Raw genomic sequence first — 24,303 nt, forward strand, 5'->3', positions numbered from 1 at the left:
GGATCTCCTTGCAGTCCAAGGGACTCTCAAGAGTGTTCTCTAACACCACAGTTCAAAAGCATCAATTCTTCGGTGCTCAGCTTTCTTCACAGTCCAACTCTCATATCCATACATGACCACTAGAAAAACCATAGCCTTGACTATGAATATGTTTTTTTACCATCCGCTTAATAGTCCATCATGCATCACTGAACTATTCATTGAGTTTGAACATCCTGAAGATTTTCAGGGTCTCTCAGAGGTCAATATTCAGAGCTGGGGATGGATGTAGAGAAAGGGAAGGTGTGAGAAATCAGGCCCACCACGAAGTGATACATGAGGCTGCCAGAGAGAATCCGATTTCCGTGTTTCTGTCCTTTCCTAGCATCTCCATGCCAAGGCCAGAGGAAGAAAGTCAAGGGCAAGCCCGGTTATCAGCCATGAGTTCCAAACTTTTTGCTTTGGTCTTATCCTTCAGAATGACAGGTACTAACTTGGCCACCCCAGGTTTTTTTCCCACCCCAGTTTGAAATGGAGACAGATGGACCCTCCTTTTCCTATGCCACAAAGGTTGAAGGAGGGGACAGGAGTGGTCCATTTGGGTGCTTTGGGACTCTTTATTTTCAGAATCACAGCAAGGGGAAACTGATGCACAGCTGGAACCGCCTTCACTCGTCCTTCATAACGTGATCCTTCGGATATTCAATTCAAACACGAAATTGGCGTGTTCTCAGGGGAGGAGGCGGAAGAGAAAGAGAGCGGTGTTTCTGCCTGTGATATGAAATGTGGTATAACGTATTTCAAAACCGCAGGTGCCTGCAGATGAGGCGAAAACAGGAAATGCAATTGGGGAGGGGAGTGGGGCTCCCGCAATTCTCAGGAGCACACTTTCATTTTTGCCTTCCTTTCAGCTCCTCTCAGATTCTGCATCCTAATTACCCCTGCTGCAAAGCTGAGTGAGATCTCTCTTTTCATGTATTAAAGATGTTTTTAAATTACACAGGTAATGTGTGAATACATTCATGCTGTAAAAGAATCAAGCAACGCAGAAGCACACTGACTACCGCCCCTGAGTAAGCCCCTAGTTCCGGTCCCCTTTCCTGAGGTAGCTTGAGTTCTGGGTTTTTAAGAGGTGTCTTTTTGGTTGCCTTTCTCTGCACTCACATACATGTATGTGTCAATACACACATGTAAGGATTTTTGCATGTATCGACACATGAATACTGTGCTTACTGTTCCACAGCTTCTATTTTTCCACTATAATATGTCTCAGATATTCCCATCAGTACCTATAGACCAACTGCATTCTTTTTTATGTACTGGAGTACGGTTGATTTCTTGACCTTTGGGCCCCCCTCGTGGCTCAGCAGTAAAGAATCCACCTGCGATGCCTGCCAATGCAGGAGATGTGGGTTCAATCCCTGGATAGGGAGGATTCCCTGGAGAAGGAAATGGCAACCCGCTCTGGTATTCTTGCCTAGAGAATTCCACAGACAGGGGAGTCTGGCAGGCTCCGGTCCAGGGGGTATCAAGAGTTGGACAAGACTTAGTGACTAAACTACCACCACCATAATTAATTTACAACGTTGTATTAATTTCAGGTGTACAGCAAAGTGACTCCGTTAGACATATATCTACTCTTCTAGATTTATTTCTCATATAGGTCATGGCAGAGTATCGAGTGGCGTTCCCTGTGCTATACAGTAGGTCCTCGTTAGTTACCTATTTTATTAATATATGTAGTAGTGTGTATGTCAATCCCAATCTCCCCATTTATCTCTGCCCCTCCTTATTCCCTGGTAACCAAAAGTTTATTTTCTAGATCTGTAATTCTATTTCTAGACCTACTGCATGCTTCTTAATGGCTGCAGAATATTCCAGAATGTGCACTTATCATAATTTAGTTAACTATTTTCCCATTGTCGGCTATTTAGGTTTTTTTCCCCTGGTTTTCAGCATTATAAATAATACTGTAATGAAGTTCCTTGTCTTGTATGTACATGGATCTTTGTATAGGTATGTGAGTTTCTGTAGAGTAGATTCTCAGGGAAGGTTGCAGGGTCATGGGAAATGAGCCATTGAACATTTTGGTGTCTCTGTCCTTTCTAGCATCTCAGTTTAAAGCCTCAGACGTGGCACCGCCTGATACTCAAGATGGTAAGAGTTTAGTGACAGATGTGCTGGGCCAGGTTGCCAGTTCCATCTCCTGTTGTGCACTTTGTAATCCAGGGACATTCAATGAACTGCAATCAAAGTAATCAGGCCCTCAGTTAATCAGGCCACCTTAAGGAGAAATAGGAGAGATAAACTACCAGAGGTTTAGAGAGGAAGGGGGGGTGGAGAAACTTCCGGGGGCTGTCATAGGGTCAGTGTCCACTCAGCCCAAATCCTGTCCTTTTCACCTCTATGTATTTACCTCTGAACAATGGGGACTGATATTCATAACGGTGACCTTGACATCTTCTAAGATTCATCAAAGCAGGAGTGAATGGTGCTCGCCAGACAGGATTTCCTAAAGCAGGAACTGCATTTACAAATTCATTTTTGAAGCTTTATCAGCTACAAGGACTGAGACATGCAATTTACTGCTTAAATCTTGGTTAGCAAGAAAGACACATTATTTAGATCCCACGTTCCCTAGTTCCTAGTTCTGGACACCAGATAAAAAGACAGGGAAAAAAAAGGATTCTAAAAGTTACCAGTGGCCTTCACCAAATCCAGACCAATGGTTATTTCTTTGTAATAATTCCTGACTTAAACCTTGGCCTATGGTGATAGAAAACTAATTGGGTCATCTCTTACTTTCCTGATCATTTCCCTCCCTCTTGGGAGAATTCTCTTCATCTTCCCATTCCTTACTTGTGGGCATTTCTTATATTCAATGTTTAGTTCTTTTCTCCCTGTACTGTCTCTTGAAGAACACATCCAGTTTCATACTTCTTACTCCTAAATTTGTCTCAGTCCTGAATTCTCCCTGAGCATGCAATTCCATATTGTTAAGTACATACTGGACTTCTTCGAGATGGATATGTCACCATAAAATCAAAACTATCTCATTTTCTTTAATATAGAAAATGCTTTTACAAATCCAGAAGAGAAAGACAAGCACCCATTTTAACAAAATGGGCAAAGACACGGATAGGCAACTCACATATACATAGACACAATTGCGTACACAGTTGAACAATAAAAAAATATTCACTCTCACTAATAAAATGCAAATTAAGTGACATGATGCCATTTTCCAGTGACAAAATTCATGATGGTTAAAAAGTTTCAGAAGCTCAGTGCTAGTCTAAGTATGTGTAAACAGACATGCTCACACACTGGTGTTGAAAATAGACATTTGTAATATTCTCTGTTGAATGATTTCTCAATGTGTACCGAAGTCTTTCCAATGTGTGTGCCCTTGGACCCAGCAGGGTTTAATTCTAGGAATTTAGCTTAAGGAAATAATCAGAGACTATGCAAACGTGTAAGAACATGAATTGTTACTTAAAATGGTTGCAGACTTGGAAACAGGCTAAAGGTCTAGCAGTGGGAGATGGGTTGAGAAAATGTGGTAAATTCCTACAATGGAATGTTACATGGCCAAAAAAGTATTGTTTTAGAATATACTTAATTACTCAAGAGAACATCCATACTATATTAAGTGTCAGGTTTTCAAGCCAGGTGATGAAAAGGAATGTATATACAGATTTATCCCATTTTATAAAAAAATAAAAAATAAAAAGGAGATAGAGAAAGAAGTATATAGACTATAGGGAAACACACATAAATATTAGTGGTGATTATCTCTGAAGAGTGATATTATGAGTGATTTTTATTTTCTTCTTTATAATTTTCCATATGTTTTAAAATTTCTACAGTGAACATTGATTACTCTTATAAAAATCTGATAAATGTAATTTAAAAATAATAGCTGTTTAAAATGAGAATCTTCGACTTTTCCACTAACACACCCTTTCCTGGCTTCCCTCTTTCTGCCCTTGGTGCCATCAATCCAAGCTCCCAAGCCTAGGACCTTGCAGCCTGACAGCTTTGATTGTTCCTTTACTCTCTGCCCCAACACTCATTGAGTCTCATTCTTCCTTTAGGATGGCTCTCAAATTTGTTCCTCTCTCTTGAGTCCCAAGTCAGATCAGTTCATTTCAGCCAGCATTTATTGTCACAGCGCCTGCTTGTCACTCTGCCAGTTCAGCGTTATTGGAGTCACCCCCTAATATGTCTTCCTGCCCCTGCCCTCTCTCTCCTCCCACTGATCAAGTGCCCTGCAGCTCGAATGATGTTTTGAAAACACCACTTGTGTCATGGTCCTTCCTGCTCAAAACACTCAAAATGCCCCTTTGAAACCCCATTGCCTGGGGAATAAAGGCCATGTTTTCTTCAACTATTTAGGGCACTCATAGCACTGGGCTAGGTGGGAGATAACTATGGCCATTTGAGGGGTGTTTGGTGAGGTTTTGGCAATGAACTAAATCTTCAAGAATAAGATATAGAGTCCTCCCCACTGCCCTTCACTATCTTCAGTTTGAAAATTTCCTTTCCTCACCTTTTGGCACTTGGACCAGAGGCCTTGGAGCAGTTGGAAGTTTCATGGTGCCGAATTTGGAGACAGGAAGAGGCAACCAGGGGCGATAAAATAGGCTCAGGAAACCTTGACTCTGAGTCCGTCCCAATTTCTGATCTGCTAAGTAGGGGGCTCCATCAAGAAAGCAGATGGGCTCTTAGGTTTCTGTCTCTCCTGCAGCCTTGAGGACCAAGAGTGAATGGTGGGAAACTTATATCTCTCTTTGATTGTTTTGATAAAAAGAAGGAGAAAGGGGTGAGGGAAGGCAAAGAGGGGCAGATGTAGAACAAGCCCTGAGTGATGCGGGCCACTCATGAAACTCAGCTGTCTTCAGGTACCCCTCTGGGGTCCAGAATCTACCAGCCAGGACCAAGTGATGGCATATGGTTGTCTGTTGGGAATACTCTGCTGGGAGTGTGTGGGGTGGGATGTATGAGGGTAACCATCTTGCCAGATGGCAGGCACGGGCACTCGTCCTAGCTCTTCAATGACCTGGTGACACCGAGGAGAGTTAGATCCCATGCTGGGAGGAGGGCTGTCTGGGAGCCAGTGGTGACAATGCCAGCTGCTGAAGGGCTCCCCTGCCAAAGCAGTCTGTCTGTCTCAGTGCAAAAGTTTACCCTAATGGTCTGAGTCGAAAAGCAGGGCCCGTCCAGCCTGAGAGGTGCCTGCTAGCACAGCTGGTGATGCTGGGACAGGACTCCTGGCACCTCCTGTGTCCATTTTGGATTGCTCTTGGCACCTTTCTGGGTACAGAAATCTCGGTGGACTCCACCAAACAGAAAGTCTGACTCCCTTTGTAGCCCACCCCTCCTGTCTAGCTCAGCTGTCCCCCGCTTCCCCTTTCCTCTCTGCACCCCTCCCTTGGGGCCGCCGGCACTTAGCCGGCTTCTTGAGTACAAGCAGACCCCTTCGGTCCTGCCCCCTGGCTCCTTGGAAGCCTTCCTCAGTGTGAGGTTCTCCCTGTTTTGTAGAACTGCTAACATTGAGAACCCTTGGGACCTGCAGGCAGAGCGAAGGCCCCCTGCTTTCCAGGGCTGGGAATGGCTTACCTGACCCCGATGGAGACCAGGGAACCTGGGGCAGGCTGAGGGCAGCTGTGTGTCTGGACTATCACAAAGTGTTCCATGGCATTGCCTATTGTTTGAGGGTCTGAGGGGAAGGAGAACGTCACAGTGCAGTAAGAGCTGCAGCTACAGTTGCTGGAGTGTTTATCACACTCTGTGCCCCATGCTCAGGGCTTGAAGAGCATTATCCTATCCAGTCCTCACACCAGTCCTACGAGGTAGTAACTACTACTGTCTGGTTTTACACATGCGGAGATTTCGAGAAGTTCAGTAAATTTGTCTGAGGGCAGGAGGTGGAGAATGTGGGACTCCCACTCAGACCTGCCTGATTTTTAAGCTGTATGTTGTGCCACCTTGGTTAGATCCCCAAAAGTGCCCTAGAGAGAGGAGTAATTGCTTTTTAAATTTTGATTAACTTTTTTTGGCTGCCCTGGGTCTTCGTTGCCCAGTGTGGGCTTTCTCTAGTTGTGGTCCTTGTGCTTAGTTGCCCCTTGGCATGTGGAATCTTAGTTCCCTGTCCACAGAGCAATGACTACATTGGAAGGTGGGTTCTTTAATGGTGGACCACCAGGGAAGCCCCGGAAATTGCTTTTGTGATGTTTCTTTGTCATGTTTGCTGAACACTTATATGTGTTTCAGGCTTTGTTCTAAGCTTGTTACATGTGTGTTAGCATATTGAGTCTCCCAATCACCTGTAACATAATATCGTCTCCAACAGAGTTAACCCAAGAATGGGACCCTCCGGCCCCAGTGTTCTCATCCTCTGACCCCACCCCCCCACGCCGTACAAGCTCTCTCTGTAGTTGGCTGCGTGTGAACTGTATTGACTTTCATTATGGAGCCTCAAGGATTCTGGAACCCAAGAATCCATGATTTGTAAGCTAATGGGTCATTTTGCTTTGGATCAGGAACTACTAAGGGGAGATGAGCCTGACTCCCCGAGTGTGTGTTCCTTCCTAGCACAGAGGGCGCTGGGATGGGAAAAGTGTGACCCAGGTTGCTTGTAAGCACGTCCTCATTTTCTTCTGTTTCCAAATTAGGGTGAAGGTTGCCGAACGGTCCCCCTGGCTGGACATGTGGGGTTTGACAGCTTGCCTGACCAGCTGGTGAATAAGTCAGTCAGCCAGGGCTTCTGCTTCAACATCCTGTGCGTGGGTGAGTATTTCCATAGCAGGAAATTCTATTACAGAATATGGATCCTTAATGGCTGGATGTGGCTTGGCAGGTAATTAGGTTCCGTAGTGTGTCGTTCTGATCTATTTGCAAGAGTATTTTTCCCCCTCTTCTTTTATCCCTCTGCTTGTTTTGTGAGCAGCTGGCTGTAATTACACTTTTTTCTCTGCCCAGACCAGAATGTGGGGCCATCCCTTGGGGGTGGGGGGAGCTGAGCTGTGTGACACCCACTGGAAATTCTGTGAGGGAGCTGACCAGCTCTTGTCAGGTTTGTTCTGACTGTAGAGAATAAGAGCCAGGGCAGAACTGGGAGGGAGGTAACGGCTGTGGAAAGATGCCTGCTTCCCAGCTGTGGGCAGTGGGTTGGGTCTGTCTGTTTCCTCTGCAGCCGTGCTGTGCTTGGTACAGTTTGAGCCTAAGCACAGGGACCACACAGCTGTGTGACAAGTTCTTTTATTCCCTTTAAGTGTATGTGTGCCTGGATCTTTAGTCTCAAGTGTGGGAACCATGTCTTAGTCACCTCTGCTGTGCTAATCACAGCACAAAGAGAGTTCAATGATGTACATGAAATGAATGAACGAATTATCCCTGCAGGAACCACTCACTATACTTCTCAAACACTTTCCCATGTTAGCAATTTGGGTCCTTACTAGGACTCTGGGAAGTGAACAGAGCAAATGGTATTCATAGCCTCAAGGAACAGATGAAGACCAAGAAACTCCAGAGGATAAGGGACTTACCTGAGTCCACACAGGATAAGTGGTGGAGCCATGACAAGGACCCAGGTCTGCCTGACCCTTTGTTCCTCCCACTGCTTCTGTAACCACTTCCTGCAACACCTCTTGAGAACCCAGAAGCGTTTTGGAAACTGTCATGCTCCAACCAAACACATCTGAGGAATAGCAGTTCCCTGAAATTCTTTAAGAATCTCTCTTTAGACCTTGCTGCTGTGCTGTGCTCAGTCCTGTCCAACTCTTGGCTGAGACCTTAAATAATCCCAGATTTACAAACATGATCACACCATATAATTTTCACTATACAGTACAGTAAGGCATACCTGCATATTTTCAGTGACGTACCTCAAACCTTAATGACTGTATAAATACCATAATAATGGCAGTTTTCATGCCAATTAGAACACTCAAACACTTGCTAGTTGCCTTTTCTTATTTTCGTATAGAACTTATAGGGAGTTCATTCATGTTGAGGGTCTGAACCACAACTGAATTGCATATTTTACTCTAATGTAGTCTAAAATGATGTTTTCTAACTAAGGACATTCCTTTTTATGGGACTCTTTTATTTTTTTGTCTCCATCCCTGGCACTCCTCAGATCATTTTGTGGAGGAGAATAACTGCACCCTCAAAGACAAGCAGAAAAAACAAGGCCACTTCTACATCTGGGGGACAGGTGGTCAGCTAGGCTCACTCAGTAGCGACAAGACTCACTCCCACTGTCCAGCTCTGAAGTCTATGAGATGAAAATACATGCTTCACAGATTACTTATCAGGGGCCTGAAAATCCACATCTAAGCTGTTAATTCTTCAAATGCCAAAAGTCAACCCATGGTTATGATGAAGTTCTATTAGGAGAGGGATACAAAACAAACAGCAGCTGTGGTGATCAACATCAAGATCAAATGCCATCACATCCAATATTAGCACTGCCAGATCTTTCCCATCTTTGGCTGATGGCCAACTTATTTCACATAATATTTGATTACTGAAAAACTTCTGCACAAACATGATGGAGTCCCTTGGCATTCCTCCCAGAGCTCCGGATGACCTGTGCTGAAGTCTAGGGGATGAAAAGTGAAGGCCCACCCATGTCAACCTCTCAAACCAATTGCAGTTGGGTGGCTGGTACAGCTTTGGGAGAGCCTAAGTGTGGGGTAATTGGCCATTCAGAACACAGGCTCTCCTAGGGCCCAGAGAAAGAAGCAGCCAAGCTCCAGGCAAAGTGGGTGGGAGAAATAGTAAACCCCCACTCACCCAGGCAGTTACAACTGTAACTGCTTCACTGTGCACCTGCGGGGATAGAATTGCTCAACTGCCGGGGACAGACCCTCCAAGAGGAGAAGGGGAGAAAGGAGACCCTTACACCCAAGGAGTCACCCCTTCTCTTCCTGTCCCTACTGATGAAGTTTCAGGAAATGGCTGCCCTTGTAACTCCCCTTTTAGCCCTGCAGGTGCACCCCTTGCATGCACCTGCCCAGATTGGGTTAATTTCATTCCCCATCCCTGATCCACAAAAGCCTGCAACTCATACATCCCCGTCTCTGGCTGGGCTCCCAAGCCTGTCCTTGCTCTGAGAACCCACATTTTGGCCCTAAGTCACGAGTGGCTTACAGTGGCTCTTCGGCTGCCATCTCAGCCTGGCCATGGGGCGGGGTGCTGTTGCTGACTTGGTGAAGGGTCCATGGCTTGGCCGCTGAAGGTGATTGTTTCTCTCACAGAACCTTCAGTGACCATACTTTCATGCCTACTGCCTGTGCATAACGGTCAGTTTTACTCCCTTAATGATGGCTAGAAAACCATTTTGTTTGCATAGGGTATGTTTCCCCAAAGGATTTTCTTTTCTTTTCTGATCAGGCATTTTAAATAAATATTAAGTAAATGTAAAATTATGCTAACCCCAGCCTCGGTTATTAACAGAGACCTAGGATATTTTTATCACTGCTGCTAAGTTGCTTCAGCCGTGTCCAACTCTGTGCTACCCCATAGATGGCAGCCAACCAGGCTCCTCCGTCCCTGGGATTCTCCAGGCAAGAATACTGGAGTGGGTTGCCATTTCCTTCTCCAGCTTTTTTTTTTTAATCACAGCAGTGTTTATCTGGTGCTAGGCTCTGATCTGAAATTAACCCAATCTGGGCAGGTGCATGCAAGGGGTGCACCCGCAGGGCTAAAAGGGGAGTTACTAGTTACTCTGCCAGCAGCAGAGTGAGTACCCTACACGCATATGTGCACATGTGTGTGATGAAAACAGGCTTCCCTGGTGGGTGGCTCAGACAGTAAAGAATCTGCCTGCAGGAGACCTGGGTTCAATCCCTGGGTCAGGAAGCTCCCCTGGAGAAGGGAATGGCTACCCACTCCAGTATGGAATTGAGAGGGAGAATTTTTATGAATCAAGAGCATAGTCTTTATGCAAGGGCCCTGATAATAACATCTACGATTATTTTTAGAGGGCCAGGCACATGGTGTGAGCATATTATGTCTCCTTTCCAACAGTTGACAATAAATACAATAATTACTGAATGGGGTGAGATTCCCCTCCCCCTCTAAAAAATCTACTAGTCCCTTAGCTTTAGAAATCACTAGGATCCCAGGATTCTAGATATAGTACAGGAAGCCTTGGAGGAACCACTTGAGTCAGCAGTGCAAACATTCGACTGGGAAGGAACCCCAAAGAGATTCAACCCTCTGAATGTGCCAGCAACAGAGAATGCCTGTGAAGAGCACAAAGGATCATAATGATAATATTTACTTTGAAGCTGCTCAGGATTCCAGGCTCAACTGGGCTCTGTTGAACTTGGGGGGAAGAAAACATACAAGAGAAGCAGGATTGAGGTTCTGCAGAAGGAGGGGAAGGGCAACTAGCATTCTCTCAAGGTCAGGGGCTGATGGTTTCAGCCCACCGTCTCTGGGAGAGGCAGCTGTCCACTTGTCTAAGAAAGGCTGCCAGTGATAGTGTGCTGGTCAGCATCGAGCAGTCCACTCTCAGGAGAAACATTGCCATCTTTTATAGCATCTGCTGGTTTCCCAGCTGTCATTATTCTCACCATGCTGCTGCTGCTGCTAAGTCTCACCATAGCTGGTTTTAAACTGCCAACTTGACGTCACTGCATGCAGGCTTGGGAAGAGCTGCAGGAAACCGGGCAAGCAGGCTCCAGCACACCACTGTTTGCCAGGTCTCTGCAAGATGAGGAAGGCATAGAGACAAGGTCACAGAGCCAGGCAGGACCCTGTCCCCATCCATAGGCTCCCTTGGCCAACAGGAGTTCCTGGAGAGTTTCCTTTTGGACACCTCCTGGTTGAACTCAAAAACATCTCTCTTGGCTTTTTCCAACATTCGGAGCCAGAAGAGACAAGCTCCATGCGACTGAGTTCCATGCCAACAGAGATTGTGGCTGTCCTGTTCATTGCTCTATCCCCAGCTACTAAATCTGTGCCTGGCTCCTATTAGAGGCTCTAAAGATTTGTTGACTGACTGAGTGAACCAGCATATCGCACCTATTGGACACTGGAGCATATATGGGTTCCAGTGTCAGACTGCCTGCAGTCAAATGCGGGCATTGTCACATCCTACTTTTGTGACCCTGGGTCAGTTTCTTCCTCCACATTTTATAGATGAGGAAAGTGAGGTGCAGAGAGACTGAAGAGCAGGGGCAGATGCACGCAGATAGGAAGTGATTTGGTTAACTCATGGGTAAATTAAGGACAAATAGTATGGGCCTTAAGAAGCATCACTATGAATAAAGCTAGTGAAGGTGATGGAATTCCAGTTGAGCTATTTCACATCCTAGAAAATGATGCTGTGAAAGTGCTGCGCTCAATATGCCAGCAAATTTGGAAAACTCAGCAGTGTCCACCGGACTGGAAAAGATCAGTTTTCATTTCAATCCCTAAGAAAGGCACTGCCAAAGAATGCTCAAACTACCGCACAATTGCACTCAACTCACACGCTAGCAAAGTAATGCTCAAAATTCTCCAAGCCAGGCTTCAACAGTACATGAACTGAGAACTGACAGATGCTCAAGCTGCATTTAGAAAAGGCAGAGGAACCAAAGATCAAATTGCCAACATCTGCTGGATCATAGGAAAAGCAGCAAGAGTTCCAGAAAAGCACCTACTTCTGCTTCATTGACTATGCCAAAGCCATTGACTGTGTGGATCACAACAAACTGTGAAAATTCTTAAAGAGATGGGAATACCAGACCACCTGACCTGCTTCCTGAGAAATCTGTATGAAAGTCAAGAAGCAACAGTTAAAACCAGACACGGATCAATGGTTGGTTCAAAATTGGGAAAGGAGTTCATCAAGGCTGTATATTGTCACCCTGCTTATTTAACATATGCAGAGTACATCATGTGAAATGCCAGGCTGGATGAAGCACAAGCTGGAATCAAGATTGCCAGGAGAAATATCAACAGCCTCAGATATGCAGATGACACCACCCTTATGGCAGAAAGCAAAGAAGAACTAAAGAGCCTCTTGATGAAAGTGAACAAAGAGAGAGTGAAAAAGCTGGCTCTAAACTCAACACTCAGAAAACTAAGATCATAACATCCGGTCCCATCACTTCATGGCAAATAGATGGGGAAACGATGTAAACAGTGACAGACTTTATTTTTGGGGCTCCAAAACCACTACAGATGGTGATTGCAGCCATGAAATTAAAAGACGCTTGCTCCTTTGAAGAAAAGCTATGACCAACCTAGACAAAGTTATTAAAAAGCAGAGAGACATTACTTTGCCAATAAAGGTCTATCTAGCCAAAGCTATGGTTTTTCCAGTCGTCATGTATGGATGTGAGAGTTGGGCCATAAAGAAAGCTGAGCACCGAAGAATTGATGCTTTTGAACTGTAGTGTTGGAGAAAACTCTTGAGAGTCCCATGGACGGCAAGGAGATCCAACCAGTCAATCCTAAAGGAAATCAGTCCTGAATATTCATTGGAAGGACTGATGCTGAAGCTGAAGCTCCAATACTTTGGCTACCTGATGCAAAGAACCAACTCATTGGAAAAGACCCTGATGCTGGGAAGGATTGAAGGCAGGAGAAGGGGATGACAGAGGATGAGGTGGTTGGATGGCATCACCAACTCAATGGACATGAGTTTGAGCAAGCTCCGGAAGTGGGTGATGGACAGAGAAGCCTGGTGTGCTGCAGTCCATGGGGTCACAAAGAGTCGGCCACGACTGAGCTACTGGACTGAAACTGAATGCACAGGCTTATTTGGGGGAATACAGAGGAAAATATATGTAAGGTATTTATTTTCAGTGGTGTCCACATAAGTAGGTGCTCCCGAAGCAATAACTTTTATTATTACTACTTGAACCTGCTTGTTTTATGGAAAAAGAGACTGGAATCCAGAAAAGGGGGAAGGGCTCAGTTTAGGTGACACAGTCATTTAGTGATAACCCGCCTGGGACTCTGCATTTAATCACTTGCAACAACTGAATTGCACAAGGTACCAGAGGATGCAAACATTAATTGCAGATGAGGAAAAGCGTTAAGCTTTTCGTTGTCACAGTGGTGTTGAACTCAGGGTAGAGAGGTCAACACCAGACTATCCCAAGGAATATAGTTTGAAAAAGCAGATTTCATATTCCATGTTTTAAAATGAAATCTTGAAAAAAAAATCTAGTGTTTCCAGGTTCCTATCTACATTAAGCCAATTGAGAGGAAATCCTCTCTACTGGTGGAGATGACTTAAAAAGGGTTAAGAAAGCCTGCTGTCCACTCTTGAGGAGGGAGGAGGAGAGAGAAATTGATCCCTGGGGACTCCTCAGGTTTCCTGCTGGAATGTAACGGCCAAGTCCCCACCTTTCTGCAGGGGCGTGGAATCTGCTGACCTGATGTGAGTTAGGCTCCCCTCCCATCCTCAATGCTCAGCCCAGGACAGCATCCCAGGCTTAGGCTGGGTCTGTGCCAGCCATGGAGAGGGAGAGAGTTCCTCGCCCCCACCAGTTTCCACATTGATGGCAACCTGGGTGGGAGCACTGAGAGCAATGGGACCAGTTCTTGATTTTCTGCCCTCTTCTCGTGTTGCAATTCATCACAATTCCCTAGACACCCGCTGGGTCTTTTCTTCCAGACACTCATCATTGAGTGTCTAATTTCCACAGCCCTTTTGCGCTGGCAGGGATCCGGATGGTCATTTTCCCTGTTGCCCTGCCCTGCCCAGCCCGCCCAGCCTCCCTTTCTCCAGCTGCACAAATAGGGTGGGCCCCTCACTCTGCTTACTGCTCCTGAGGGCTCTGTGTGAGCCTCTGCTGGGCACTCCAGGGAGTCCTAGAAGCTGCCCATGCCCTGCTCTCAGAGAAGTCTTAGGATCAGGGAGTCAGGGGCCAGCTCTGGGTGCTGGGGAGACAGGGCCTACCACGTCTCAGGCCATTCAGCAGAGAGCTCACGGAACAGGAGAAAGGGTCTGAAAGTGGGGATGTAGAGGGACGATTTATTACGCATGAACAAAGAGGGGCTAAAATGTAGCTTGAGCCTCAGTGCCCGAGGGAAGGTGAGTTAGGGGGAGGAGCCACCCTGGTTTCCCAGCTCAGAGGTGCTGGCCGCTTTACAGTGGAGCTGCGCCCCACTTAGGGCGGGGAGGCGGATGTTGTGTGCCATTGCTCTGCTAAGTCTTCCACCTCCCATGGCAGAGGCCCCTCACCTCGCCAAATTTTTCTGGGGACGCAAATACTTCTGGTGCTCTTAGGGACGGAAAGAAAGGGCCTCTTTTGAGAGAGTGTTTGCTGCTAATAGGTATAGCAGATCCTGGCTGGAAATGTGATCTGTGTGAGGAACATTTCCCTGCACCCCGGCACTCAACCGCATTAGTCAGACCTGGCTATGAAATCGGGCTGGGGGGCCGGGTAGCCAGGCTGAGTTGAATGTTCTCCTTGTTTTCCCTCTCTGTCTCACCAATCTCTCCACAAAGAGAGCGCTCAGCAGAGACAGATTTTTTTTCTTAATTTATTAGTTTTTAATTGAAGGATAATTACAATGTTGTGTTAGTTTCTGCCCTACATCAGTATGGATTGGCCATAGGTATACATATGTCCCCTCCCTCTTGAGCCTCTCTCCCACCTCCCACCCCATCCCACCCCTCTAGGTTATCACAGAGCCCTGGTTTGAGTTCCCTGAGTTATACAGCGAATTCCCACTGGCCACCTATTTTACATATATTGGTATATATGTTTCCATGCTACTCTGCATTCAGCCTACCCTCTCCTTTCTGCCACTACCCACCCCCACCCCCACCATGTCCATAAGTCTATTCCCTGTCTGTGAGAGACAAATATTTTTAAAAGCACCTCCTGTATTCATAGCTCATTATTCGGGATGAAAGAGGTTTGCAAGATGCAAAGCTAGACACACCCAGAGGGTGGAGGAGAGATGGACCATTTATGGGTTATGGGTTGAGCAGCTATAACTCCAGCCCTGGACTGCCCTGGAGACAGTGCTGTGGGTCACAAAGAGGGATGTGTCAGGCCAGGATTTGCCCAGGGCAAACCCATTCCCACCCGCCACCCCACTGCTCCCCATCCGGAAGACCTGTCAATTCTTACATCTCAAGGGATGGGAGCAGGGAAGGGGAGCAGAGGGGTGATGGTAGCGGGGCAGCCCAGGTCTCCAAAGCGCAGTCCTTGGCTCCTGGCAGTGGCTTAACATCCGTTGCGGCTCTTGGCTCTCAGGAATAACCTCCAAGAACCTTCACCAGTCCCCACAGCCCTGCCCCCACTCCCTAGTGTGAAAGCCAAGACTTTGAAATTCCAGTGGTTGAATTTATTAGTATCCTGAAGCCTGTTAGTTAAACAAACAAATGACTGGCTTGTTTGAAATCTGAAGGGAAGGATAATTTGTGGCCTGCTGAATTCCCTCCCCATTAGCTAAAAATGGTCTCCCCACTGGGATGTCCATCCCCTGCTGTCTGGGTCTGGCAGGGAATGGCGGGGTGGTGCTGAGAGGAGAAAATATTTATTTGAGGAGGGACTTCTGTCCCTTCTTTTAAACTTGAAGATAGCCCTTAAATTTTTCTTATCAAAGCTATACAAGTTCCTTGTAGAAAACTGGGACAATAGAGAAAAGCATAAAGAAGGAAGTGAAAACCACACACAACCCCACCACCCAGACATGACTATTTGGTAAGAGTACACTGTATGCCCTTCCAGTCTTTTCCTAGGCATGATTCTGCCTCTCTATCACCGCCTTTTAACACGGTTTCTTTTTCTGAGTGTAAAAACAATGCATGCTCAATTTTCAAATAGTACAAAAACATGAAGACTAAAAGGAAAATTACCCCCATTTCACTATCCTGAGATGACTACCGCTAATACGTTGCTGCAGTTCCTTAGACTCCTATTCACTTAACTGAGATCACCTAGTCCATCTAGTTCTAGGTGCTCTTCACTTAGTGTCTTACTGTGTGTAGTCTTCCATGTCAGTGAATACACAACCGAAATATGCGTGAATGCATCACCATTCATTCTTTCATTTTTCAGGAGAGACAGGTTTGGGCAAGTCCACCCTCATGGACACCCTGTTCAACACCAAGTTCGAGGGGGAGCCAGCCACCCACACACAGCCAGGTGTCCAGCTCCGGTCCAATACCTATGACCTTCAAGAGAGCAACGTGGGGCTAAAGCTGACAATTGTTAGCACGGTGGGCTTCGGGGACCAGATCAACAAGGAGGACAGGTAAGGGAGGCAGTGGAGTGGAGAGGCGGGTGGGAAGCCCACGGGGAGGAGTTCACCACTAGGTTCTTGCCAAACCTCCTGTCAAATGACGCAGGCTGTCAGCAGAGAGCTCACTAGCGCCGCCTTCCGCTGGGGTTCCTGTCTATTTCAGTGCTCTACTCCACATGCTCTGCTGAAAGGAGAATGTCTTTCTCCTTCATTCAGCAAACATTTATTGAGTTCCTACCTTGTGCCAGGTACTGCCATGCTCTAACAATCTAAAGAAGAATGACCTTGTCTCTGACCTCGAGGCAGTCACAGGGAAGCTTGGTCTTAAATCAACAAGTTCCTTTGAGCATGACCTCCTCTGTAAAGGACAGGGTACAATGTTAAATGAGAACGGGAAGGAGAGAACAGTCAGCTCCACTCAGGGCAGGGTGTGGGGTGGGGAAGGGGGTGGGGAGAGGGGTGTTCAGGGAGGCCTGCACAGAGGAGGTGTGCCTGACCTGGCCTTTGACGGGTGAATGATTTTGCTGGACAGACAAGGGAAGTTTGGAAAGGACATTCCAGGGAGGGACAACAGCTTGTATGAAGGCAAGGGCTGTGGAAGACCATGGCATACTCTAGGGGACTGCACTTGTTCTGTTTGGCTAGACCAGGGGTGAAGCTAGTGAAGGTTGTTTCAGGACCGCCACTTGCCCACGACCCTCCAAAGCCCTGGAACTAATTTCTAGTCATTGTGTTGTTTGCTCTTTCTTGGAGGGCCCTTCAAATCATATAAGCTTAGGTCCCCGTGATAGCCACTCTGTCCCTGGGCTGGTGCTTGGCATCAACTGGGGGAAAAGTAAGGGGAGATGAGCCTGAAGAGGTAAGAAGGGGCCGGATCATGGAGGGGTTAATAGAATATGTGGATATGGGGCCACTGAAAAGCTCTATAAAGTAGAATGATGTGGTTGGACTGGCCTTTGAAGAAGGGGCTTTGGGATAGTATGGACATGGGCTGGAGAGCAGGAAGACCAACTAGGAGACTGTTGGACCAATTTGATGGAGGCCGGCGGTGAAACAGGGAAGAAGAGACAGTTGGGGTAACTGTTGGGTAGGTAAACTCAAGAGGACTTGGTAGAGAGGCTTGGTGTGAGGTCGGGAAGGCAAAAGAAGAACCTAGAATAAGGCTGAGATTTCTGGCTTTGGAGAGTGGACAGATGGTGTTGGCATTCAGAAAGAGGAACTCAAATAGAACCAGGTTTAAAAAGAACCAGCTCTGTTTTGGACACTGAGCTTGAGATGCCCGTGGCCTGTTGGGAGAGGAGGTGCCCTTAATTGGTTGGCAGCTGAATGTGCAGGGTTTCGAGGTGAGGAAAGGGTCTGTGCTGGCAAAAGACTTGGGTTATCAAGGTAGAGGGACTGTGTTCCAGCCGGAGAAATATGTAAGATCATCCAGGGAGTGGAGTTGAGCGAGGTGAACACTGGGCTAAAAACAAAAGCCTGGGGATGTTAAGTCAGCAGATGGAGGAAAAGACATCCTTGAAAGAGACTGAGCTGGAATAAGCAAAGAGGTGGGAGGAGAGACTGTGGGTGGTTGAAAATGGTGTGCCAGGGAGGTCTGGAACGAGGCTCAGATGAGGACAGGATGAGGGCTGGGTTGAGGTGGGAAGGGGTCAGACACCATCTGCATTTAACTAAAAATCACATGTAATCCCACATGCTCTTCACAGAAAAGGTCATTCATCATTTTGAGCAAAGTGTCTGCTCATCCTTTGAGAATCCCCTTGCTTCTTAGCAAATTTGTATCCCAAATTTTTCTGTCTTTCCCTTAAAATAACAACAGCCGAACTCATTTCCTTATAATGAATAGATATATTTAGCTCCTTAAGATTTGAACTGAATTCTGTTTTCCATTTGCAATTCTAGATGAAGGACACCTCTGCTTTTTATAGGCTTGCTTATTGTGCTAATCTTGTTTGGGGGAGAATAAAAAGGGGATATTTGGGTCACAATATGAGTGATTAATCTCAGCTGCAGATTGCTCAGCATCTTCTCAATTAAATATCTTATGGTTCTCAGTAACATACGTTTGACACGCCAAACATTGGAAAATGTCTGGATAATGATGGTTTGGGAGGGCTGAACTGATAGAACCCCTTAGAGGCTAATCTGCTTCTTTTATATTTTTAGTATGCTTACTGTTTTTCTTAATTATAAGTATGATACATGCTTATATCGAATAACACAAACTCGAATAAGTAGAAATGAGACGCCTCTGGGAAATGGGCTGGGGAACAGGAGTAGAGTGAGTCCCACTCCATTCTGACAAGGCCACGAAGGGATAGATAGGTCAGTGCAGCTGCACTAAAATAGAGCATCAGAAAGCCCTGCTTTACCAGGATGCGGAGGTAAACTGAGAAGAGCAGGGACTAAGGCTAGAGCCTGGGGAAAGCCACTATTTTTTAAGAAAAAGAACCATAAACTGGACTTCATTAATATTAAAAAGATTCACAATATTAAGGAATTGAGAAGACATGTCACAGACAGGGAGAAAACATTTGCAAATCATATGTCTTATAAAGGACTTGTAACCAGAGTATTTTAAGAAAGCTTGCTTTTCCAAAATAAGACAACAACCCAATTAAACAAGTGAGCAAAAGTTCTGAATACACATTTCACCAAAGGATATACATGCATGATTCATAAAAACATCAAAAGATGCTCAACATCATTAGCCATTCAAGAAATGCAAATCAAAGCCACAACGAGTTATCACTTCACACCCACTAGAATGGCTATAACCAAAAAATAGAAAACAACAAGTATGGGTGAGGATGTGGAGAAATCAGAACCCTCATGACACTTCGGAAAAGAGTGTGGGAGTCTCTTCAGAAGTTAAACACAAGCTTGTCATAAAAGCCAGCAAGAGCACTCCTAAGTATATATCCACGGGAAATGGAAATGGGAAGGCTACCACTTGAAAGACGCTGGAGCAAAAGGAACTGGAGGGGGAGACAGAGCACAGGCTGGAAAAACGGGGTGTGCTTAGGAACCTAGGCTTTGGGCTCTGACAGAGCTGGGTTTGGCCCCATCCTGCTACCTATTAATTCAGGGATGTTGCACGGGATGTGTTTTGTTCAGGTCTCAGCCTATCTATCCATAACCAGTGTTGTGGTTCTTATGATTGCAAGATACCCTCAGTAATAACCATCAGGGAACTTGAAGGGGAAAAGGAGTTTATTACTCACAGGTCCTGGAAAGGAGAAGGCATACCTGGGGCCACACAGCAAGGTCGAGGGTCAAGGATAGAGAAAGAGAGAGAGGACCTGGGCCAGGGGTTCTGATTTCCCTGGGATCAAGGGTGGGTGAGGTTGGGTGGCCTGTAGTTTTGCAGGCTTGCTCTTTATTGGTGAATTTAAAACGTGAGAGAGAAAACAAGTGGCTCAAATGGTCAATTATAGAAATTCACCAAGATCTTTAAAACAAAGAAGCCTGTGGTGGAGGGGTGAGGGGGTGGGGAAGGCTCGTTCCTTATCTTTCTGTGGCTGGCAATGTGTTTATTCGAGATAGCCGTCCTTGAGGTAATGTCTTATTGAAGTGGATGCCTCTGAAATCAAAGCTTAAATCAGGCACTTGAGTTACAAAAAAATGCAAGTTACAACTGTCAGGGCTCACACGACAACTCGGCACACATTCTTTTTTGTAAGTATTTTTGGCAGTGCTGGCTCTGCTGAGCTCAGGCTTTCTCTAGTTGCAGTGAGTGGGGTCTACTCTCTAGTCGCGGTGGCTTCTCTTGTTGCAGAGCACGGGCTTCAGAGCACAGGCTCAGTAGTTGGCAGCTTACAGGCATATGGAATCTTCCTGGACCAGGGATCAAACCCATGTCTCCTGCATTGGCAGATGGGTTCTTAACCACTGGACCACCAGGGAAGTCTGGCACTTAAATTCTTCATGCCTCAGTTTTCTGTAAAGAGGAGATGATGATAATACTAATATCTAGGGTTGGAGTCAGGACCCTGCGAGCTGCCCTGGAGACACGAAGCTGTGTGACTGGGATCTCCAGGCAGGCAAGCTGAGGCCTGGCTGATTCTGGAGTCACGTAGGGGTTGTCAGGGTATCAGCATGGATGGTGTGACTTTAAAAAAAAAAAAACAACTAATATCTACCTAGAGGGTGATGGGTGAGGCATACTCCACATGTAAGAAATGCTTAAACAGCACAGGGTAACTAATGAACAGAAGATATTATTATGATCATGACTTTTATTGGTAGAAGAATCAAGGGAGAGTTGTATCATGTAGCATATGGGAGGATATGATAAATAGTGTCCAGGAAGATAAAAGCTGAAAAATATTGGGACTTCCCTGGTGGTCCACTGGTTAAGAGGCTGAGCTTCCACTGCAGAGGCAACAAGTTCCATCCTTGGTCGGGGAACTAAAGATCCCACATAACCGTTTGGTGTGGCCAAAAAAAAAAAAGGAAAAATCTTCATTAGGTTTGGCAACATGAATGGAGGTCATTAATAAATACACTTAAGGAGATAAGGAAGTACAGGCATCAGACTAGCAGAAAGAGCGATTGAACAGAAAAATGAGTCCAAGATCAAATTCCTGTTTCTGTGAGAATTTAGCATTTGTCATTAGCAAGGAAAAGAATGGACTATTCAAGAAAATGTGCTGGGGAAATAGGTCATCCATCAGGAAAAAATAAGATGAGACCCTCCCACACAAGTACCAGTCCCCAAAATAGATTCCAGTTGGATTAAAAACAATTTCTAAAAATACGAGGCAAAAACAGAATATTTTTGTAACTTTGGAGGGTAGAGAAGGCCTTTCTAGTTGTGATGCAAAGTCCAGAAGTCAGAGAAGACTGACAGATTTAAATTCGTTAAAAATTAAGCAAAACAAAACCTTTGTCTTGTGGATGAAAATTGTCACCTGCCTTATCAATAAACAAAGGATGTTGCATCAAGGCAGCGTCCACTGAGGCCACCCACAATAGTGCATTCTGGGCGGACTCAGGATGGATGGAGAAAAGCAGAATACTGGCCCTGGACAGTTAAGATGCCTATCAAAGGCATGATTTCAGTGAGCCCCGCCAGACTCTTGCCTCTTCCCATACATAGAAAAGCACTGCACTCATTAACTTGAGATGTCTGGTTTTCTTTAACTAGCAGTAGTCTTTTGATGGTCTGACTATCTGGATTTTGTTGCAAAACCCGCTGGATATCTGTCTCTTCTGTTACCTCTTCGGAGCAGTCCCTTAGAGCTGAGAAGGTGTCTTCTAGGCTTAAGTCCTCAGTTTTATTCACCAAATAAAACATAATTCTCAGCTTTTAGGTTGTGCATTTTTTCAGTCAATAGTCTACTGAAAGATATTATAAGCAAAAGCAAAACCAAACTACAGATGGGGAGAAAATACTTGGAACCTATATAGCAGACATCGATCCCTGGGTTGGGAAGAGCCCCTGGAGAAGGGAACAGCTACTTACTCCGCTATTCTGCCCTGGAGAATTCCATGGTCAGAGGAGCCTGGCAGGCTATAGTCCATGGCATTGCAAAGAGTCGAACATGACTGAGTGACTTTCTCTTTCACTTTTTCATAAAGCAGACAAAGTGTTTTTCTAAAATGTAAAAAGAGCTTCTGCAATTCAGTGATAAACAAGTAGTTGACAGAAGGGGAAATGTAAGTGGACCATCAATATATAAAATGATGGTCATTCAGCTTCTTCAGTGATCAGGGAAATGTGAAATGAAACAATGAAGTATTTTTTTCATCTATCAGATTTGCAAAAATGAAACATAAAAATACAACATCCATTAATACCAGCTAATTTCATTCATCTTGCTGGGAGTGTAAATTGATACAGATTTTGTAAAGGGTAAATTTGACAGTATCTATTAAAATTTTAAATGTGATAAGTTAAGTCCTTAAAATAAATTTCTCTCTATTTATAAATATACATCCTATCGATCTTGTTTCTCTGGAGAGCCCTGACTAATACAACCATCAATATCAATAGATATCAGGGCTTCCCTGGTGGCTCAGTGGTAAAGAATCTGCCTGCCAATGCAGGAGACACAGGTTTGATCCCTGGGTCGGGAAGATCCCACATGCCGCAGAGCACCAAAGCCTGTGTGCCACAACTATTGAGCCTGTGCTCTAGAGCCTGAGAGCTGCAACTGAAGCCCACATGCCCTAGAGCCTGCGCTCTGCAACAAGAGAAGCCACCGCAATGAGAAGCCCAACTAGAGGGTAACCCCCTCTCTCCACAACTATAGAAAAGCCCAGGCAGCAACGAAGACCCAGAACAGGAAAAACAAAATTTAAATTCAGTAGATATCAAGTTTTTGAGTCTCAAAATGAATTACTCTTTAACCATCAAAACATTTCACTCTAAAAGAACTCTTGTTTCCAAACAAAATAAAAAATGAAAAAAAAAAAAAAGAAATGTGAGTATCTTATGATACAGCAGGTCCATCTTTACATATATGGCCTAGAGAAATGATTGCACATGTTTGTAAAAGGCCCACAGAAAGGATGTTCACTGTATCATTGGTTATGGAATGAGAAAAAAATTTAAGCAGTTTAAATTTCCACCAAGAGGGCAACGAAATGAGCTATAGTACCGCCATACCAACCGCCGTACCATGGACCTGTACTTGGCCATGTAAAAGAACGAGTTAAATCTATACATACTCACATAAACAGGTCGCTAAGTGAAAACAAGAAGATGAAGAATGATACACAGATCATGATGCCATTTGTATAAATCTACCCCTTCCCAATAAAACAAACATTTCTCCCTTTCTCCCCCTCTCCTTTCCTCCCTGCCCCTCTTTCTGTTTATGCTGCTGCTGCTGCTGCTAAGTTGCTTCAGTCGTGTCCGACTCTGTGCAACCCCATAGACTGCAGCCCACCAGGCTCCCCCGTCCCTGGGATTCTCCAGGCAAGAACACTGGAGTGGGTTGCCATTTCCTTCTCCAAAGCATGAGAGTGAAAAGTGAAAGTGAAGTCGCTCAGTCGTGTCCGACTCCCAGCGACCCCATGGACTGCAGCCTACCAGGCTCCTCCATCCATGGGATTTTCCAGGCAAGAGTACTGGAGTGGGGTGCCATTGCCTTCTCCGCTCTCTGTTTATAGAGACATAGAAAAAAGTCTGTATGAATAATCAAACTAAAAATAGTAGTTACCTCTGAGAATAGTAGATTAAGTACACGTATTGCTTGCATGATTATGAATAAATTTTTTAAAAAATTGAAAAAATTTCAAAGGAAGCAGATATAGTGGGTGTAGACTGCTCCTTTAAAAAGCTTTTCTGAGCTGGGAAAAAGATAAAGCAGAATCCAGAGGGAGGCAGGGAGGTCATGGGTAAGTTTTATGAGGATGGAAGAGATGAAAAGGGCTTGAACAGGAGCAGAAACTTCAAGGATAGATAGGAAGAGGCTGATGTAAGAGAAAGAATCCATAAGATATAGTAACCAGTTGACATGGGGGACCTAGTTCAGGTTATAAAATTCTGAATGACTACTGTATGCCTGGAGAAGGAGATGGCAACTCATTCCAGTATTTTTGTTTGGAGAATCCCATGGACAGAAGAGCCTGGTGGGCTACAGTCCGTGGGATTGCAATAGTTGGACATGACTTAGTGACTAAACCACCACTGTGTGCCAGGTACAGTGTGAAGGGCCAGGAATACTAAGAAATAAGGCATAATCTGTAATTAAGGAACTCACAGTTTAGTAGAAGGGGCAAATATATGTGCACAAATTCTACATAATATGGTAAGTACAGTAACAGAGATGTGTGGAGAAGAACTGTGGGAACAGGCAGTCAAGCCTGGTGGTGGGAGTATATAGTTTGGAGGATGCAGAAAGGGGAGAGGAGGTGATCAGGAATGACTGGGCTAAGTTTTCAAGTTTTGCAAGTTGAGTACAAGGTAGCCAGCATACACATTTGTTGAATGAATGATGAATCAATATATACATTGATGGGGAAAATAAACACCTCTTAACTTTTCATGATTTAAAATGTAAAGTAGGGGCTTCCCTGGTAACTCAGTGGTAAAGAATCTGCCTGCCAATGGAGGAGACACCATTCGATCCCTGATCAGGGAAGATCTCACATGCCTTGGGG

General features: G+C 45.3%; 1 protein-coding gene across 8 annotated transcripts in view; it reads left to right on the forward strand.

Annotated features, from left to right (window-relative positions):
• SEPTIN6 (septin 6) overlaps nucleotides 1–24,303 on the forward strand; it is a 161,630-nt gene that overhangs the window by 97,811 nt on the left and 39,516 nt on the right. For all 8 annotated transcript variants that reach the window (XM_070366409.1, XM_070366411.1, XM_070366410.1 and 5 more), the window contains 2 exons: nucleotides 6,657–6,771; nucleotides 16,008–16,203. In XM_070366409.1, the coding sequence (XP_070222510.1) occupies nucleotides 6,657–6,771; nucleotides 16,008–16,203 (311 nt within the window). The remainder of the gene's footprint in view (nucleotides 1–6,656; nucleotides 6,772–16,007; nucleotides 16,204–24,303) is intronic.

This window comes from Bos mutus, chromosome X (genome assembly GCF_027580195.1).
Source record: "Bos mutus isolate GX-2022 chromosome X, NWIPB_WYAK_1.1, whole genome shotgun sequence".
Taxonomy (NCBI): Eukaryota; Metazoa; Chordata; class Mammalia; order Artiodactyla; family Bovidae; genus Bos; species Bos mutus.